General features: G+C 41.4%; 1 protein-coding gene across 1 annotated transcript in view; it reads left to right on the top strand.

Moving 5' to 3' along the window:
- The first annotated feature begins 137 nt into the window (after nt 1-137).
- Nucleotides 138-15,418, top strand: part of CFAP206 (cilia and flagella associated protein 206) — a 22,856-nt gene continuing 7,575 nt past the window's right edge. The window contains exons 1-10 of the mRNA XM_009648955.1: nt 138-245; nt 1,950-2,033; nt 2,364-2,454; nt 3,524-3,712; nt 3,980-4,138; nt 5,672-5,880; nt 6,718-6,837; nt 9,359-9,557; nt 10,263-10,400; nt 12,398-12,591. Coding sequence (XP_009647250.1) covers nt 138-245; nt 1,950-2,033; nt 2,364-2,454; nt 3,524-3,712; nt 3,980-4,138; nt 5,672-5,880; nt 6,718-6,837; nt 9,359-9,557; nt 10,263-10,400; nt 12,398-12,591 — 1,491 coding nt within the window. The remainder of the gene's footprint in view (nt 246-1,949; nt 2,034-2,363; nt 2,455-3,523; nt 3,713-3,979; nt 4,139-5,671; nt 5,881-6,717; nt 6,838-9,358; nt 9,558-10,262; nt 10,401-12,397; nt 12,592-15,418) is intronic.

The raw sequence follows: 15,418 nt of genomic DNA, 5'->3' as shown, positions 1-15,418 counted from the left end.
GGCGGGGCCGAGGGGCCGGCGGGCGGCCAGCGGTACGGGGCGGAGGGAGGCCCTCCTCCACTTGAGGAGAAACGTCGAAAGGCGCACCCGAAATCTTAAATAAATGCTAACCCCGTTTGCGTGCGTGTTTGTCCAGCATGTCTTGTGACCAGACCGAAGGCGTCATCAAGAAAATCATCCGCGAAATCGGGCAAGAATGTGCTGCCCAGGGACAAACTGTTTCTGAAACCTTGGTAGCGTTCATGGTAAGCGCAAATTAAATGTTTAGGGTGGGATTCTTTAATTATTATTTCATCTAGTCACGTTTGTGTTCTGCTGTGATCCATAAAGTATTAAGATAAATATGTATATATGTATAAGAAATACATAATAATATGTATAATAAATATAGCTCAGAAGTTTCAAACCTGGGTGCCCATAGCTCAGCAGTTCAAGCCGATTTTGCAGCTCTCGTGAGGTAGGGGCTTAATTTTACATGTGATGAATAGTTCCCCAAAGTCACTGAGTGACACAGCGCGGACTGAATGACGCGAAGCGAGGACATAAAGCACCCCTTTGGCCTCAAAACCCAACAGACTTCAAATGGCAGCTCCACAGCAGCCTGCCCGGGCTGGGATGGCAAGAACCCAGGCTTTTGGGGATGACTTGAACTTTGAAACTTCTCGGCTTCTGTTAGCCTGCATTGGGAAGTTTTAAAGGGGCGTTTGGTGATACTCCGTATAGGGTCCTAAAAGAACCTGAAAAAGTACTTAATTCCTCTGAGTCACTATGTGAATATAAGGCCCTGAAAAGGCCGCAAGGTACTGAGTCCTGGGAACTCTTTGTGAACTCCAAATGAGAGTTTTCCCTTAGTTTTCTTCTGCAGGCAGATAAACCTTTTTTTTCTTCCTAAAGTGAAAATGACAAGTGTTCCCAAGTTTTAATAACCTTTCTTCCCACTCTTTCATAAATGAACAAAAAGGCATGACACATAGGTGAATGTTTATTGCAGCAGCTATATTTATTCTTTGGCATTTACCTCTTCCCTCTATTGTGATGGATTCTTTTGTTTGTTTCTCCGTTTAGGCTGGGCCAGGTAGTATAAATGAGCTGCATATTTGATGGAGTGGGCTTGGATCCCACTTAACCTGAAAATGAAATTGAATCAATCTCACTGTTGTCCTTGGTAGACAACTATAAGTATCCTAAAAAACGTAATACACTTTGGCATCTCATCTTAGGAGATACGGCACTGCTGCAGAATATAGTCTGAATGCATCTGCAAAGCTGTGTCTGCACAAAGATGGAGCTAGGGTCTTTCTTTATTGATGATATAAGAACAGAATCAGCTCTTGATAAACCTGTATATGAATGTAAGTGGTTCACAGCAGTACTGTTACTCTGCCATATTTTTTCCTAAAAGTGACACCATGCCTTTAAAAAATGCATTGGGATCAAAAGCAATATTAATTGTAAGCATGAAAGATTTCATGGGTAAAATACTTTTGCAAGTGGCTGGCAGGATATCCAGCATGCATACTATTTGCAAACATGCACATATTTCCCTGTATGTAGCATGCTATAATTTTTTTTATCCAAATGGTAAACATTTATATTGATGCATACACCACCAGCTGAGAAATCTATAAACAACCATGATGGATTTTCATAAAATTTTACTTAGAAAAATATTCTCCCAGGAAAATTTTAAAGGAGCTGCATTTAAATGTTTCTCTGCAAAGTTTGCATCATAAATAGACTTTTCTTTCCATTTGTGCCTGAGAACTGAGATTGAAACTGGCAACACATGTGAAATGAAGTAACTTTGTTTCATTATCAAAGACTGAAATGGAAAGAAAGAATAGTAAGGAAATATTGACTGCATCTCAGATTTTTCAGAAAACAAAAGGTTAGTTGCAAAGAGTATGTGTTGAGATGTAAATTAATAGCTTTCTTTTGGCAATCTCTAGGTGAAAGCTGTTGGTTTAGATCCAAGAAATGACTTTAATGTGGATCGAATCCTCACAAAAAAAGATGCGCAAAACCTTATCCAGGTAATTCTGACATGATGTTGAGAGTCGGTACTTAGCTAAGACTATAGCATTATTTGCTATGTATTCCTGTAACTAAAATGCCATTTTATTTTGATATTAACACTTTCAAAACTTTAATGATACTTTATTCTCACGGTTCTGTAGCTGAAGACTGGACTATATGTTTCCTCATGTAAAAAATGGCCTTATACTTCAGCGTGTTCATAGTATGTCGAGAGAAAGGTAGGGAGGGGGCTTTACTGCTGTTATGAAACCTGCAGCGTAGTCACTGTCAGTTCACATGTTTCCCCTGTGGTGAGAAAGAACTCACTTCTCTGCCTCTCTTCTTAGCTCTGTGTTACCAGGCTGCTTGACACAACAAACCCATCCCTGAGCACGATTAAGATGCAAGTTTACTTTGATATGAACTACGCAAACCGAGGTAATTTCAGTATAAATAAATGTTTTCATAGAAGAAGGTGATTCTGAGTTTAGGACTTGATCTCTGTCGGGCTAATAATGGTTCCTGTGAAATGACTGCTGGCAGTAAAGCAAATAAAAAACCCTGGAGAAATGTACTATATGAGTATGCTGTTTCAGTATGGATACAGTAGGGAAAATAATGCACGTTGGATTTGAGAGTACACTCATCTCATCCTGCCTGAGAGATTTACTGAATGTAATGTATTAGATCGCTGGAGAACAATTATGCTTTCAGGTGCAGTGGCTAGATGCCTTCAGCAAGAAAAACTTGCACTGCACCTGCATATCCCAGAACCGCACTTGTGTAGCTGAAAGAGAACTTGATGTTTTATCAATGTCCCTAATTGAGAATAACAATCTTGAACAATCAGTTACAGTGTGGTTTAGTCTCATCAGTGGTAACTTCATACGGTCTGAGAATGGGAATGTGGAAGAAAAATGAGATGGGGAGAATGTCTCTACAGTAACTGTAACTTCAGATCTCAATAGGACAGTGAGGGCTGGCTGGGAGGCAGAAGGCACAGGACAAGAGTTGAGAAAAAATAAACATTTCTGTGTGGGGAGGTCATGAAAATGTTTTCTTGTTAGCATGGATTAAAGCCAAAAATTAGCAAAACTAGAAAGCTGCTCCAAAGCCTTCTGGACTCAGTAAGCTCAGTAAGTCCAGTAAGATTCTAAGATCCTGAGTAGTGTTCAGATTTGTGTATGTAACTTCAGGTGTGTATGAAGTGTGTGTGTGTTATGTCTTACTGCGGTCAGAGGAGTCCAGAGAGCCAGGGACTTGCTGCTTAATTTGGCCTGAATTGTTCCCTGGACTCTATTGACTGATGTTAATTGTGCTAGTTATGTTAATGGCCAACTCCATCGTTGTTGATTGTAATGGTATGGTACCTTCAACATCTCTTCCACATAACTGTGCTTTAGAATCCTTAAGTTGGTGGTCTGACCATGGAAATGAATTGCACCCTCTGTATAAGCCAAATTCCAAATAATTTAGATAGCAGTTTCTAACAATCCTTCTTTTCTAGCTGAATTACTCAGTGAGCAGCACCGTGTTCTGGAGGGAAGGCTAGCTCCTGTGGTCAGAGAGATCACAGACAGTCATCCTCGTGTGCAAGAAGAAATGGAGAATGTGTATCGAAAGATCGTTAGCTACGTCCTGCTGAGCTCTGGCCTGGGATCCCCAACAGATATCGAGGTTGTCAGGGAGGTAACAGGTCAGTAAACTGGCAGCTGTGACATTTGGGCTTTTCTTATTGAAAAATAAAATCGTACCTTCTCTTTGCCAATCTTTAGATACAGATGTGGTAAACTGTGATGAATGCTTATTACCCAAACTGTCACTGCTCAGCCTTGAAGTCTAAATTTGCCGTGGATTTCCTACTTTTTGCTGTTGCTCAGGAGAAGGTGGTTTTGCTTGTTTGATGATTTTCTTTTCTGTTCCCTCGTATTGAGGGTTTTCTCACCCTTTGTAATGCTTCTAGCTGCCCTGCAGAGTGTATTCCCCCAGACAGAAATGATTACTTTCATCTCGCTCAATAAGAAGAACAAAGAGCAACAGCTGAAAAAGCTTGCCATGCTAGTCACAGGAATTCGGTTGTACAACAAGGAATGCCAGAAAGGAGGAAGCAGCATTGATGACTGTAAGTAGACAACTGCATTTGGGCTGTGTAAGTCAAATTAATTCTTCCTGGCCTTCTTCACTGGAACAGCTCCAATAATATCCCATCTCTCTAGATAAACAGCTTTGACTCAGGTCTGTAAACCTGAATGAAAAGTACATATTTGGTATTTAATTACAGGTTTCCATGTAGGCTACTACTTTTTAGCTAAGAGGAAGCTCTTCGTGGTTGAAGTGGTAGGATTATATGTATTAACTTCATGCACTAATTTACCTCATGGTAACTTTTCCCTGATCCCTTGCCATTAAGTGAATTAAATATGTAATGTTTGCCTTTAAAATCACTTAATTAAAATCTTGAAAGGACACTGTCAATCCAATTGCAATTTTCTGTTGCATATGTGTAATGAGAAGTGATAAAAGTTGCTGGGGTATTATCTTTATTCTGATAATTTAGAGTAACCTCCTCAGATTCTTAACATACTGTCCTGGTTTCGGCTGGGATAGAGTTAATTTTCTTCACAATAGCTAGCATAGTGCTGTGTTTTGGATTTAGTACCAGAAGAATGTTGATAACACACTGATGTTTTCAGCTGTTGCCAAGTAGTGCTCAGATTACTCAAGGACTTTTTGAGCTTCTTCTGCTCGTCCAGGTGCATAACAAGCTGGGAGTACAGCACAGCTAGCACAGCTAACCCAAACTGACCAAAGAGCTATTCCATACCATATAACGTCATGCTCGGGGGGGTTAGTTAGTTCGGTCGGTCGTTCGGTTCGGTCGGTCGCGGGCAGAGTGGTCGCAGCTCGGGCTGTGTGATCGCGGCTCGGGACGGGCTGGGCACCGGTCAGCGGGTGGTGAGCAATTGCATTGTGCATCACTTGTTTTATATATATTCTGTATATTCTCTTACTATTATTATTATTATTACTACTATTGTTATTCTTCTCTCTTATTAAACTGTCTCTATCTCAACCCACGGGTCTTACTTTTTTTTCTTTTCTCCTATTCTCTCCCCCATCCCACAGAGGGAGGGGGGGAGTGAGCGAGCGGCTGCGTGGGGCTGAGTTGCCAGCCGGGTTAAACCACGACACGTTCTCAAAAATCTTAGGCATTTTAAATCCTTGTCAGTGGAAATGTTTTTGTGAATATGCGTGTAGTATTGTAGCTCAGTGTGGAGACTTCTTTGTAAGAAAGGTCTGCAGCCCAGTTTTAGAGGAAACAAAGTGAAAATTGTGCAGGTTGCCTAAAGTCTCTCAGGAAACCTGTGACAGTAGTATCAACTGAACTGCATCTACTACAAAGCAGGTTTTCTCACAGTCCTTGAGCTGACTGTGATATTTCCACAACCTGTAATTCTGACTATTTGGAACCACTTGACTAGTAAGATACAACGGTTGAATCTAGTATGCAAGCATTTGGACATGCATGAATATAAGGGCAAAATTCAGAAATTTTATTGTAAGTCTACTTTGCTCAAATACTGCGCTGAAATCTTTTGCTAATGATTTAAATAATTCTTTTTATGTGTATCTCGTACTTATTCTATATAAACAGTGCCAGCCATTCTGAACGAAGCCATTCCGTCAGCTACACGGACTGTCGATGAAGGTCTTAGCACTTGCCATACACTAGCCTACCAGTACACAGCTCTGTTGGAATCCATGCAGGAAGACCAACACAGATATACACAGCTTAGTTCTTTTAAATTAAAAGAAGCACTGTTCAATGTGAGACAATATGAGGCCTTCCTTTGCATCCTTCTGGTGAGATAGATACCATCATGTTATATCCTGTGGGTTTTTATTGCAGATGGAATGCATTCAAGTTACCTGTTTGTACAGGACAGAAATATAAGAAAAATTATTTAGAAATAAATGAAACAAAATTTATCTCAATATATGAGAACCTACACCATCTGTCATGCTGAACTTTGTACCTAACTTGCTGGATTTGGCTACTGTCAGGTAAAACACAAAATTAATTAATTGTTTGCTGCAGTGTGACTGTGCTTCCATTTCATTTCTGGAGGTTTGCTTTTTTGGTTTAATTCCATTAACAAAGGACTAAAAAACTAGGACTTTTTTCTGTTTGCATATTGACAGTCACTCTGCCCCAAAAGGCGTGAGAGAAAAAACCTTGTTTGATCCATAAATCACTTCAATTTCAATCTGCAGACATCCCCAACACGTATGGAGTAATCAGAAGTCTTTGAAGAATACAATTTCAATTCTTGAAACATGTTTTGTTTACGAAGACCTTTTTTCATTTGTCTTTTGAGAAACTGCAGGGGTTTATTAGTTTTTCCTGTATATCATAAAGCTTGGAAAAGTATTTCTCTTATAATGTTTTCAATTCTCTTCATTATAAAAATGTAGAGGTTTCCTATAAATATTACTAGTGTATGTTTGAGAGAAGCAGCTGGTTTTATACCTGAACACTTACAGACAAATTCATGTGGCGGAAAGTTAGAGTGCATTTTGTTCCTTAAAACAGTTGTCTGAAAATAGTTGAATTAAGAGATCCAAGAAGTAAGTACTTATTACTAAATACTTGATTTTTTGACTGTAATTCTTCTTACCTGAAATAAGTTCTCTTTCCAGTCTGATGCAATTACAAGTGCTCAAGAAGTCGAAAAGATGAATGTGCAGTTTACAGCAACAATGGAGCAGCTGAAAAACACAGTGCAGAACAAGGTTTCCGTAGATACCAAAGAAGTTTTTGTAAGTATTTTGAATGGAAAACCTGTTTCTTCATATGATAAAAAAATTACTGAAGTACTACAAAATACTATACCAGTCTATTTTTACATAGTTTGTGTTAAGAAAAAGGCTGCGTTATTTTCTCCGTATTATAACAGCATCTGTGATTTTTGAAGGGGCAATTGAACTAAAAGATTTGCTCTCTAGGTGAAAGAAAAGCAAGGTACAATGAGGGGGAGAAATAATTAAATGGTATTTTACCTTGTGTCTTGAGTCATTTGTCAGTATTTGTAGACTTTTAGTGATATTTTCCTGGTTTGTGTAAATATTCTCCCGTTCCATGCAGAAACAGTAAGAACACAATGATGACAGATAACAGCACATCAGAGCATGATTCTTTTAAAGTCCTTTCAGATAGCAATTCCTGTAATTACAGTATGACTCCTTCATATCATTTTTCTAAAGAGATCAGGTTTCTGGGATGGGAGTTTCAGCCTCTTTGCCCCTCCCAGCAGCTTCTGCACCTGTTGGCCAGTTTCAGTCAAATTTCTCAGAGTCTGGAGATCTCAAAATCGTCGTTTTCTGCAAGTTTTGCGAAAAGCAAGCAACTAGAGAGACACAATTAGAGCCCTCCTAAGATCAAGTCTGAGATGGGAATGCCACAATTACCTGCTGGTTTGTGTGCAGTCTGGCCAGTGAGCAGCCACGTACCCCTGCACGACCCATGTTCTGTACTGTTTCACCCTTAGTGGGGAGCTACAGGGCATGGGAGGGAGGTGTTGGAGGAAGAGGGAATGTGTGATGCCAACTTCCGGTATTGTGAAGGAGAGTGCTTGATGACCCTGTGAAAACCTGGGATTATGATGATGGCATGGTGTAAAGGAAACAGGAGCGAAATATGTCAGAAACCAGCTTCATTGCATTTGCTTTTCATGGAAGAGCTCATTATTTTGTGTGATATGTCTATCATTTTAACTCCCTGTAGTTAGCTGCTGAACTAGCATGCAGTTCATACATATGTTAGGTTATATCTCATCCTTCCAAACAAATAATTAGAAAGCAGAATAAAGTCTACTGTGGAGGAGAGAGGAAGATCATGCCCCCACCACCTACTCAGAGTACTTTTTACACTTCCCTTAATGGCACCCGAGCCGGAAACTCATGGGGATGGCACTTTATCTGAGGTACATCTCAGATGTGATCTGAGGCTTCGGTTTATGTGTGCTAGTGATTTTATAAGCCAGACGTTCTCATTTGGAGAACATTTTCCCCTCTCGTCCAGCTGCTCAAAGCAGTTTTTTCTCTTCTGCATCTTTGAGGGGCTTAAGTGTCTGATACACATTACCCTTTTCCCTAGAAGCTGTCTGCTGTTGTCTGCTTCCTTCCTAGATTTTCTTTTCTCTTCAGGATGGTTAGTTGTTTTTTCTTCTCTGCTCAAGACAGAACATGTAATGTCTTTTGATTTAGGTCTTTTGCAGGCAGAGATTTCTCTACTAACACACCATTTAAATAATTCTTGTCTTCAGCTAGTTGCTGAGAAGCTGGATCCTCTACAAATGTAGGGCATTCTGCCTTTTAAAACCTGTAGGATAAGGCCTATATTTGTAGTAAACATTTGTTTTAGGAAACATAGTAGAATTCATTCATATTCTTTGTTTATTCTAGTAAGATCTATTTTGATCGTGCTGCCCTTCCTTTAGCTTTTTCAGTTTTTGTAACCATAACCTTTCCACAGCGTTAGTGATGCAGGTGAATTCCAGAGATGACTCTGTTAGCTGTTCTTATAATAATGTTGTTAACATGCATAAAATATAATGTTGTTAGCATGCCTTTCAGATTTGTTGAATCTCTTCTTTTAAATGCTCTGTGTGTTTAGATGTAACATTAGTGCACATTTTAGGTCACTGTCAGTGAATCAGCATTTATACTCAAAGCTCATAGGCTGCTTCTGTATGTGTGTACACCTGTATGCCTGTATTACTGCTGGAAACGGCAGCTTCCAGTTTTATCTTGAACCCCGTGCCACTCTGAAGGGCTTGCACACCATTAATTTGACATATATGATGGCTTGGGGGCTGTGGTGCTAAGTCACTCTGGAAGCAGGGCAGACAAAATAACAAAGTCTGGTAGGTTGTATATTTGGGTGTGGATTTAATTCATTTGGTGGTTAACCAGGTGCATTTCTTCTGGTCCTTCTTATTCCTGTACACTGTATTTTCAGTTATAAAACTGTATCGTCAGTGAAGCGTTCAGTTCCAAGCATGATCTCAGAGTAATGTGTTTGGGAAAAGCTTTGGAATAAAATGTAGAAAAGTACCATTCTGGCCTATGGGCATACATGCTGGATGTACCTGCATTGGGCTTGTGTGATGGGAGCTCCTCTTACAGTGCCCAGGGGTTCCCCTGGAATTTCTGGATGCTGAAGGTCTTGGAGATCAGCCCCGCTTTGTTCATAGCAGGGATTCTTGTGCACAGCACTTGGGTTACGCTGCAGACATAAAACAAATCTGGGTTTCAGATAATTTTTTTTTTTATTTTCTAGCCTCTCTTTCTTGCACTTTCTAACCTCTGGAGCGGATTTCAGGATGAGATGCTACTCCTAAGCTTCCTCAGAAATATGACTAACAGTCTCCAGCAGTTCTCAGAAATCCAATCACAGCTTTTTCCTGAGGAAGTGCTAACTTCTCTTCTGGAAGGAGTGACTGTGAAAAGTGATGAGGAAAGGATAAGAGAAACCATGGGTACTGAAATTATGACTTTTTTGTTTTCCTTAATTTTCTGAGATTTTGTGGTTTGTATTTTATTTACAGAAGGTGCCATGCATTGATCTATTAATAATCAAAATTTGCGCAGTAAATGAAAACGAGTCTTGTAGTGTGTGGATTTATTTTTCATGTAGTGTAGTCTGGGCTTTTATTTTTATATATAAAATTACAATATAGCTACTAGATACAAACATACCTTACGAAAATGGCATAATGATCAGAGAATAATATTTCTACATTTTTTTGACATTTCTTAAGTTTGTTTATGTCTTTTCATACCTTTCAGAACTTCTGAAATGGAGGGGGGGAATAAAAAAGCTAATTTAATGGAGCTTTGATTACCAGAAGTGTTTGTTTGTAAGCTGGTATCCCTAGTAACCAAATTGTACTCCAGGGGATTTGTAATGCATGAATGAATGAAAACAAAACAGAGTAAGATATTACCTTCCTGTTGCCATCCCCTGTTTCCAAAGATAACTAATGCTACCGAAGAAGGCTCCTGCAGGACTAATTTTCAGTAGCATCTCTCTTCAGGCAGGGCTAAAGTTGTGCTTTTGGGATCTTGGCACTGCAAGTTATCCTGTGAAGACCGCAGTAATCTGGTCATTCTGTAACGTTACTGTATTTTAAACATCTGATGTTTTGTTACTGAAATTCTCCCTTCGTTAAACCTTTTCTTAGGAACCAGAGTGAATGTTTCTGATTTCCAGAACCAAGAATGGCTTTTTCCAGAGACTACTGCTAATTTTGACCAGTTGCTAATCCAGTACCACGGTTTCTGTGCACATGCAATTGGTGTGAAAGGCCTCACCCTCCCAGGTATGCTTTGTAGTTAGGTCTTTTCCATACTTTATATGTACACAAGTACTAGTGAAAACGTAAAGACATGTTCTGAATGCATCCTCTTATGTCAAAGCTCGAGTACTGTATTTTCATGTTTGTAATTTTCACCCCAGATAACTCATTTCCCCTGTTAAAGTATTTTTCTTTTAAAAATACACAAACAAACTGCCCTAAATAGAAGGTAGGAGGGTTTTGAGAGAAAGTAGGCATGAGCAAGCAGAGGCAGAAACAAGATGCGATGCATAAATGTTTTCTCCTGCTCTATGTGCATTTGTAGAACCAATACTGTAGCTGAATGCAGGTTTATTGTTGTTAATGTGTTTTGATACAGGATTAGGAAAATGGTCATTCCTTCTATTTTGTCTGTCTGTTGCAAACAGACCCATTCATGCCTACATCATATGTATTTTTAAACAGTGGATAAGAAGTACAAAAAATCTCTGAAAAGAATGCAAAAGTGCACTTGATTAAGTCAACTACTCATAGGAATTTTTTTTTTAATCTTCTAGGGTCATTTGACTTGAAAGAAAGCCTTATGTCAGCTACCCCATCAGTTCATGTTTTCTGTCTCCCTATCCTTGATAGAACCTACCCATATAGAACTTTTTTAAACTTACAGAAGGTTGGGAGGAAAACACTGCCATTTCTTGGCAGTATTAAAATATAGCTATTTTAATGGCGATGTAAATTACTTATGCTTATGTAGTATTGCATATGAGAACAGCTGTCCTGGGTTGGATTGAAGGTCTCTCTCATCCTGTATCCAATTTCTGGATGTGGTCAGTCATGAACACTTGAAGATTATGAGAAATCAAGTAGGAATGATCCTTCCTTAATTATATCCTTCCCTGTTCTAGCATTCCGTGGTTATGGGATTTCCTCAGATAAATATTGTGCCTGTACCTTTCTGTTGAATAATCCTTGATAGAGGTTTTTCATTTATGTAATTGCTCTTTGAATCCATTTAGAGTTTGCCATGGGATATTCTTATTGTCAGAGAGTCCCACAATTATATATACTATGAAAAGGTACCTCTTTTTGAGATGGCTTTAAGCTGCGGCTCAGTAATTTCATCAAAGACCTGATAGTCTTTCTATTAGGAAAATTAGCAAATAGTAATTTTATATTGCACGCTTTTAATGGTTTTATAACTCCATAGCATATCATTTCTCTTCAGTTGCTTCTTTTTAATGCTGAAAAGTTCTCTTTCTTTAACCCCTCCTTCTGTGAAAGGTATTCCAAGCCTCTGATCACTCCCAACTCCTTTCATTTTCCTTTTTCTTACTCTGTTGTGTTGGAACAAAATGTAGTATTGCAAAAGTAGCATATAGGTTGTTATAATGTTTTTTTTTTCTCCCCTTCTGTTTGCATCCTAATAATTCCTGACATTCTTTTTGGTTTTTTGATTGCCACTGAGTAGTGTGATTTAGCACTTTCAAAGTACTCTCTGTGATGATTCTAGGTCTTTCCTGGGCAATGACAGCTGAAGCAGAGCCTGCCACTGTCCTTGAGCTCAATTTGTGTTTTCCTATGTAATTTATTTGGACTTCATTGTCATTTTCTCTGTTATTTTATTGTCCAGCTTGTCAGCTGATTCATCTGCTTCTTCAGTTAATTTCAGTGTTAAGCCCTTCTGTATAAATGGACTGCTGCTCTGCATATTTGCTGGAGATTGTAGGGGAAACATTTGTGGGTATGGGCAATGTTTTCTTATGCTTTTGCTATAGGTGTTTTATCTGCTGTTTTTCTGACAGATGTGCTCAGGCATGCTGCATGTGAACTGATCAAAAGCAGTTGTACAAACCAGACTTTTCTATATTTAAAAAGCTCACTTTCGGGATTTATTCTGATTTCAGAAAAAAGGAAGTGAAACTGACAAGGGAAACACAGAATCCTGATTACAAATGTCTTTTGTATTGGATATCATACTGTTCACTATTTTATTTTGTGGGGTTTGGTTTGGGTTTTTTTAGGAAATCCTGCTATTGGAATTTTGAAGCACAAGGAGAGATGTTATGTTTTCAGTTCCAAGGAAGCTGCATACATCTTTGCTCAAGATCCAGATAAGTTCATTCAACTGAATATAGAAAAAGCAAAAGAACATGCAGAGCTCATTCAACTGCTCGAGCTCCATCATCAGTTTGAATACCTTGCTCCATATGCACAGGTACACATTGCCCATGCCTCTTGCTGAACAGCTGTTGGGTCACTGGCTGGTCTGTCCTTTCTAGAACATAAAGAGAACAGATGATACCCATATTTATGGGCATGATAATCATCTGCCTGTCATAAGAATGTCTGAAGGTCCATCATTTCCAGGTTTTCAGGGTGTTGATAAGAAACATTGTCCTTTAATGTTGTTCTTACCTTCTCTCTTCCTAGGGGAATATGTAGAGCCAAAGGATTGTGGCAGCGATAAAAGCTGTTCATCCTTAGCCTAGGAAGATCCCGTGTCTGATGTTTCTTTCCCTCTTTTTTGCAGAAGTAGTTTAAAGGACAGTAGATAAATGCAATAGAAGATAAGCCAGATACACATTAACTTTAGGCCCAGGATCAAAGGGAACCAGTATCCCCCAGTCATCAGGATGAAGGAAGGGCTCGATGGAGAGCAGAATGGAAAGTACTTACCTGCAGGAGCAGCCACCAAAAAAGGCCCAGGATCAAAGGGAACCAGTATCCCCCAGTCATCAGGATGAAGGAAGGGCCTCGATGGAGAGCAGTGAATGGAAAGTGGTCTGTAGTCGGGGCAGGAGGAGAACCCTTTCTGCACCCACCGCTTCTCCCCAGGTGCCTCTGAGTAACAGGTATGAGGCTCTAGAGGTGGAAGAGAAGGCAGTGGATGGGGTAGGTGTTGACCTATCCACATCACGGGAGGCACAAAGATCAGAAAAACCCCCCCGTCGCATCACTACTGCATCCACAAGGAAGAAGAGGAGGGTGATAGTAATAGGAGATTCCCATTTGAGGGGAACAGAAGGACCGATATGCCGGGCGGACCCTGCTCATAGGGAGGTCTGCTGCCTCCCAGGAGCCCAGATTAGAGATGTCACTAGGAAGCTTCCTAACCTGGTCCGACCCTCGGACTACTATCCCTTACTGCTCTTCCACGTGGGTGCAGATGAAGTTGCAGTAAGTAGCCCGAGGGTGATGAAAAAAGAATTCAAAGCCTTGGGGCGGTTAGTGAAGGGATCTGGAGCGCAGGTCATCTTCTCCTCGCTCCTTCCAGTTGTGGGAAGAGACACTGGGCAGTACAGGAGAACTCAGTCTATTAACACGTGGCTTCGCGACTGGTGTCGCCGCCACAACTTTGGGTTCGTTGACCACGGGATGGTCTACACGGCACCGGGAATGCTGGCATCAAATGGGAGCCAGCTTTCTCAAAGGGGGAAGAGGGTCTTTGCCCAGGAGCTTGCAGGGCTCATTGACAGGGCTTTAAACTAGATGTGAAGGGGGAAGGGGAACCTATCGGGCTTGCCAGCGACAGGCCAGGGGTTGATATGCAAGGGTTAGAGGGACTGGGGGCTAGTATGAGCCCTCAACCTGTTGCCCAGCAGTGTGCCAGGGGTGCTGCAGCAAGGTTGAAGTCTGGCGGAGGTGAGCCGGAGGCTCCTGAGGTAATAGGAGCCAACAAGGAAAAGCCCATGAAACACCTCAAAGGAAACAAGGAGTGTACTGCTATGAAGGTGATGAGGCCGACAGCTCAGATGAGATGCCTCTATACAAACGCACGCAGCATGGGAAACAAACAAGAGGAGTTGGAAGCAATCATGCTGCTAGAAAGCTACGACCTGGTTGCCATTACAGAAACCTGGTGGGATGAATCCCATGACTGGAATGTAGCTATTGATGGCTACAGGCTGTTCAGAAGGGACAGGCGAGGAAGGAGGGGCGGGGGCGTTGCCCTTTACATCAAGAAATCATTACAGTGTGAAGAGCTGTCCCTGAAGAATAGCCACGAGCAGGTCGAAAGCTTATGGGTAAGAATCAGAGAGAGAGGCAACAAAGGGAACCTGGTGGTTGGTGTCTACTACAGGCCGCCAGATCAAGAGGAGCTGACTGACGAAGCATTCTTCCTCCAACTCCGGGAGGCTTCGCGCTCGCAGGCCCTCGTCCTGCTGGGGGACTTCAACCACCCCGACATCTGCTGGAAAACCAACACGGCAAGATGTAGGCCATCCAGCAGGTTTCTCGAATGCATTGAGGACAACTTCTTAAGCCAGGTAATAGACACCCCTACCCGAGGGGATGCGATACTGGACCTGGTGGTCACCAATGCAAGCGAGCTCGTCGGAGATGTCCAGATCGGAGGCAGCCTGGGCTGCAGTGATCACGCGCTGGTAGAGCTCACGCTCCTGAGGGAAATGGGAAGGACAAAGAGTATAGTCAGGACCCTGAATTTTAGAAAAGCCAACTTCCAGCTCCTCAAGGAGATAGTCAGTAGGACTCCCTGGGAAACGGCCCTCAGGGACAGGGGAGCAGAACAGAGCTGGCAGATCTTTAAGGAAGTGGTCCACAGAGCGCAGGAGCTATCGATCCCTAGGTGTAAGAAATCAAGCAAAGAAGGGAAGAGACCAGCGTGGTTGAGACAGGAGATGCTGGTCAAGCTAAGGAGGAAGAGGGAACTGCACAGGCAGTGGAAGCAGGGACAGGCATCCTGGGAAGAGTATAGGGAAGTGGTCCGGTTGTGTAGGAATGGGGTCAGGGAGGCGAAGGCGCAGCTGGAGCTTAACTTGGCTAGGGATGCAAAGAATAATAAAAAGGGATTCTACAGGTATATCAGCCGGAAAAGGAAGGTTAAAGAGAGTGTACCCCCGCTGATAAGCGAGACCGGCAGGCTGGTAACAGCAGATGAGGAGAAGGCTGAGGTACTCAACAACTTTTTTGCCTCAGTCTTCACTGGCAACCTCTCTCCTCACCCCTCCCAAGTCGATGGATGGCATGAGGGGGACCGGGAGGGCGAAACCCCTCCTGCTGTAGGAGAAGACCAGGTTCGT

The sequence above is a fragment of the Egretta garzetta genome, unplaced genomic scaffold (genome assembly GCF_000687185.1).
Source record: "Egretta garzetta isolate BGI_Z169 unplaced genomic scaffold, ASM68718v1 scaffold430, whole genome shotgun sequence".
NCBI lineage: Eukaryota > Metazoa > Chordata > Aves > Pelecaniformes > Ardeidae > Egretta > Egretta garzetta.
The sequence above is the reverse complement of the archived record's forward strand: the minus strand, read 5'-3'. Positions and strand labels throughout refer to the sequence as shown.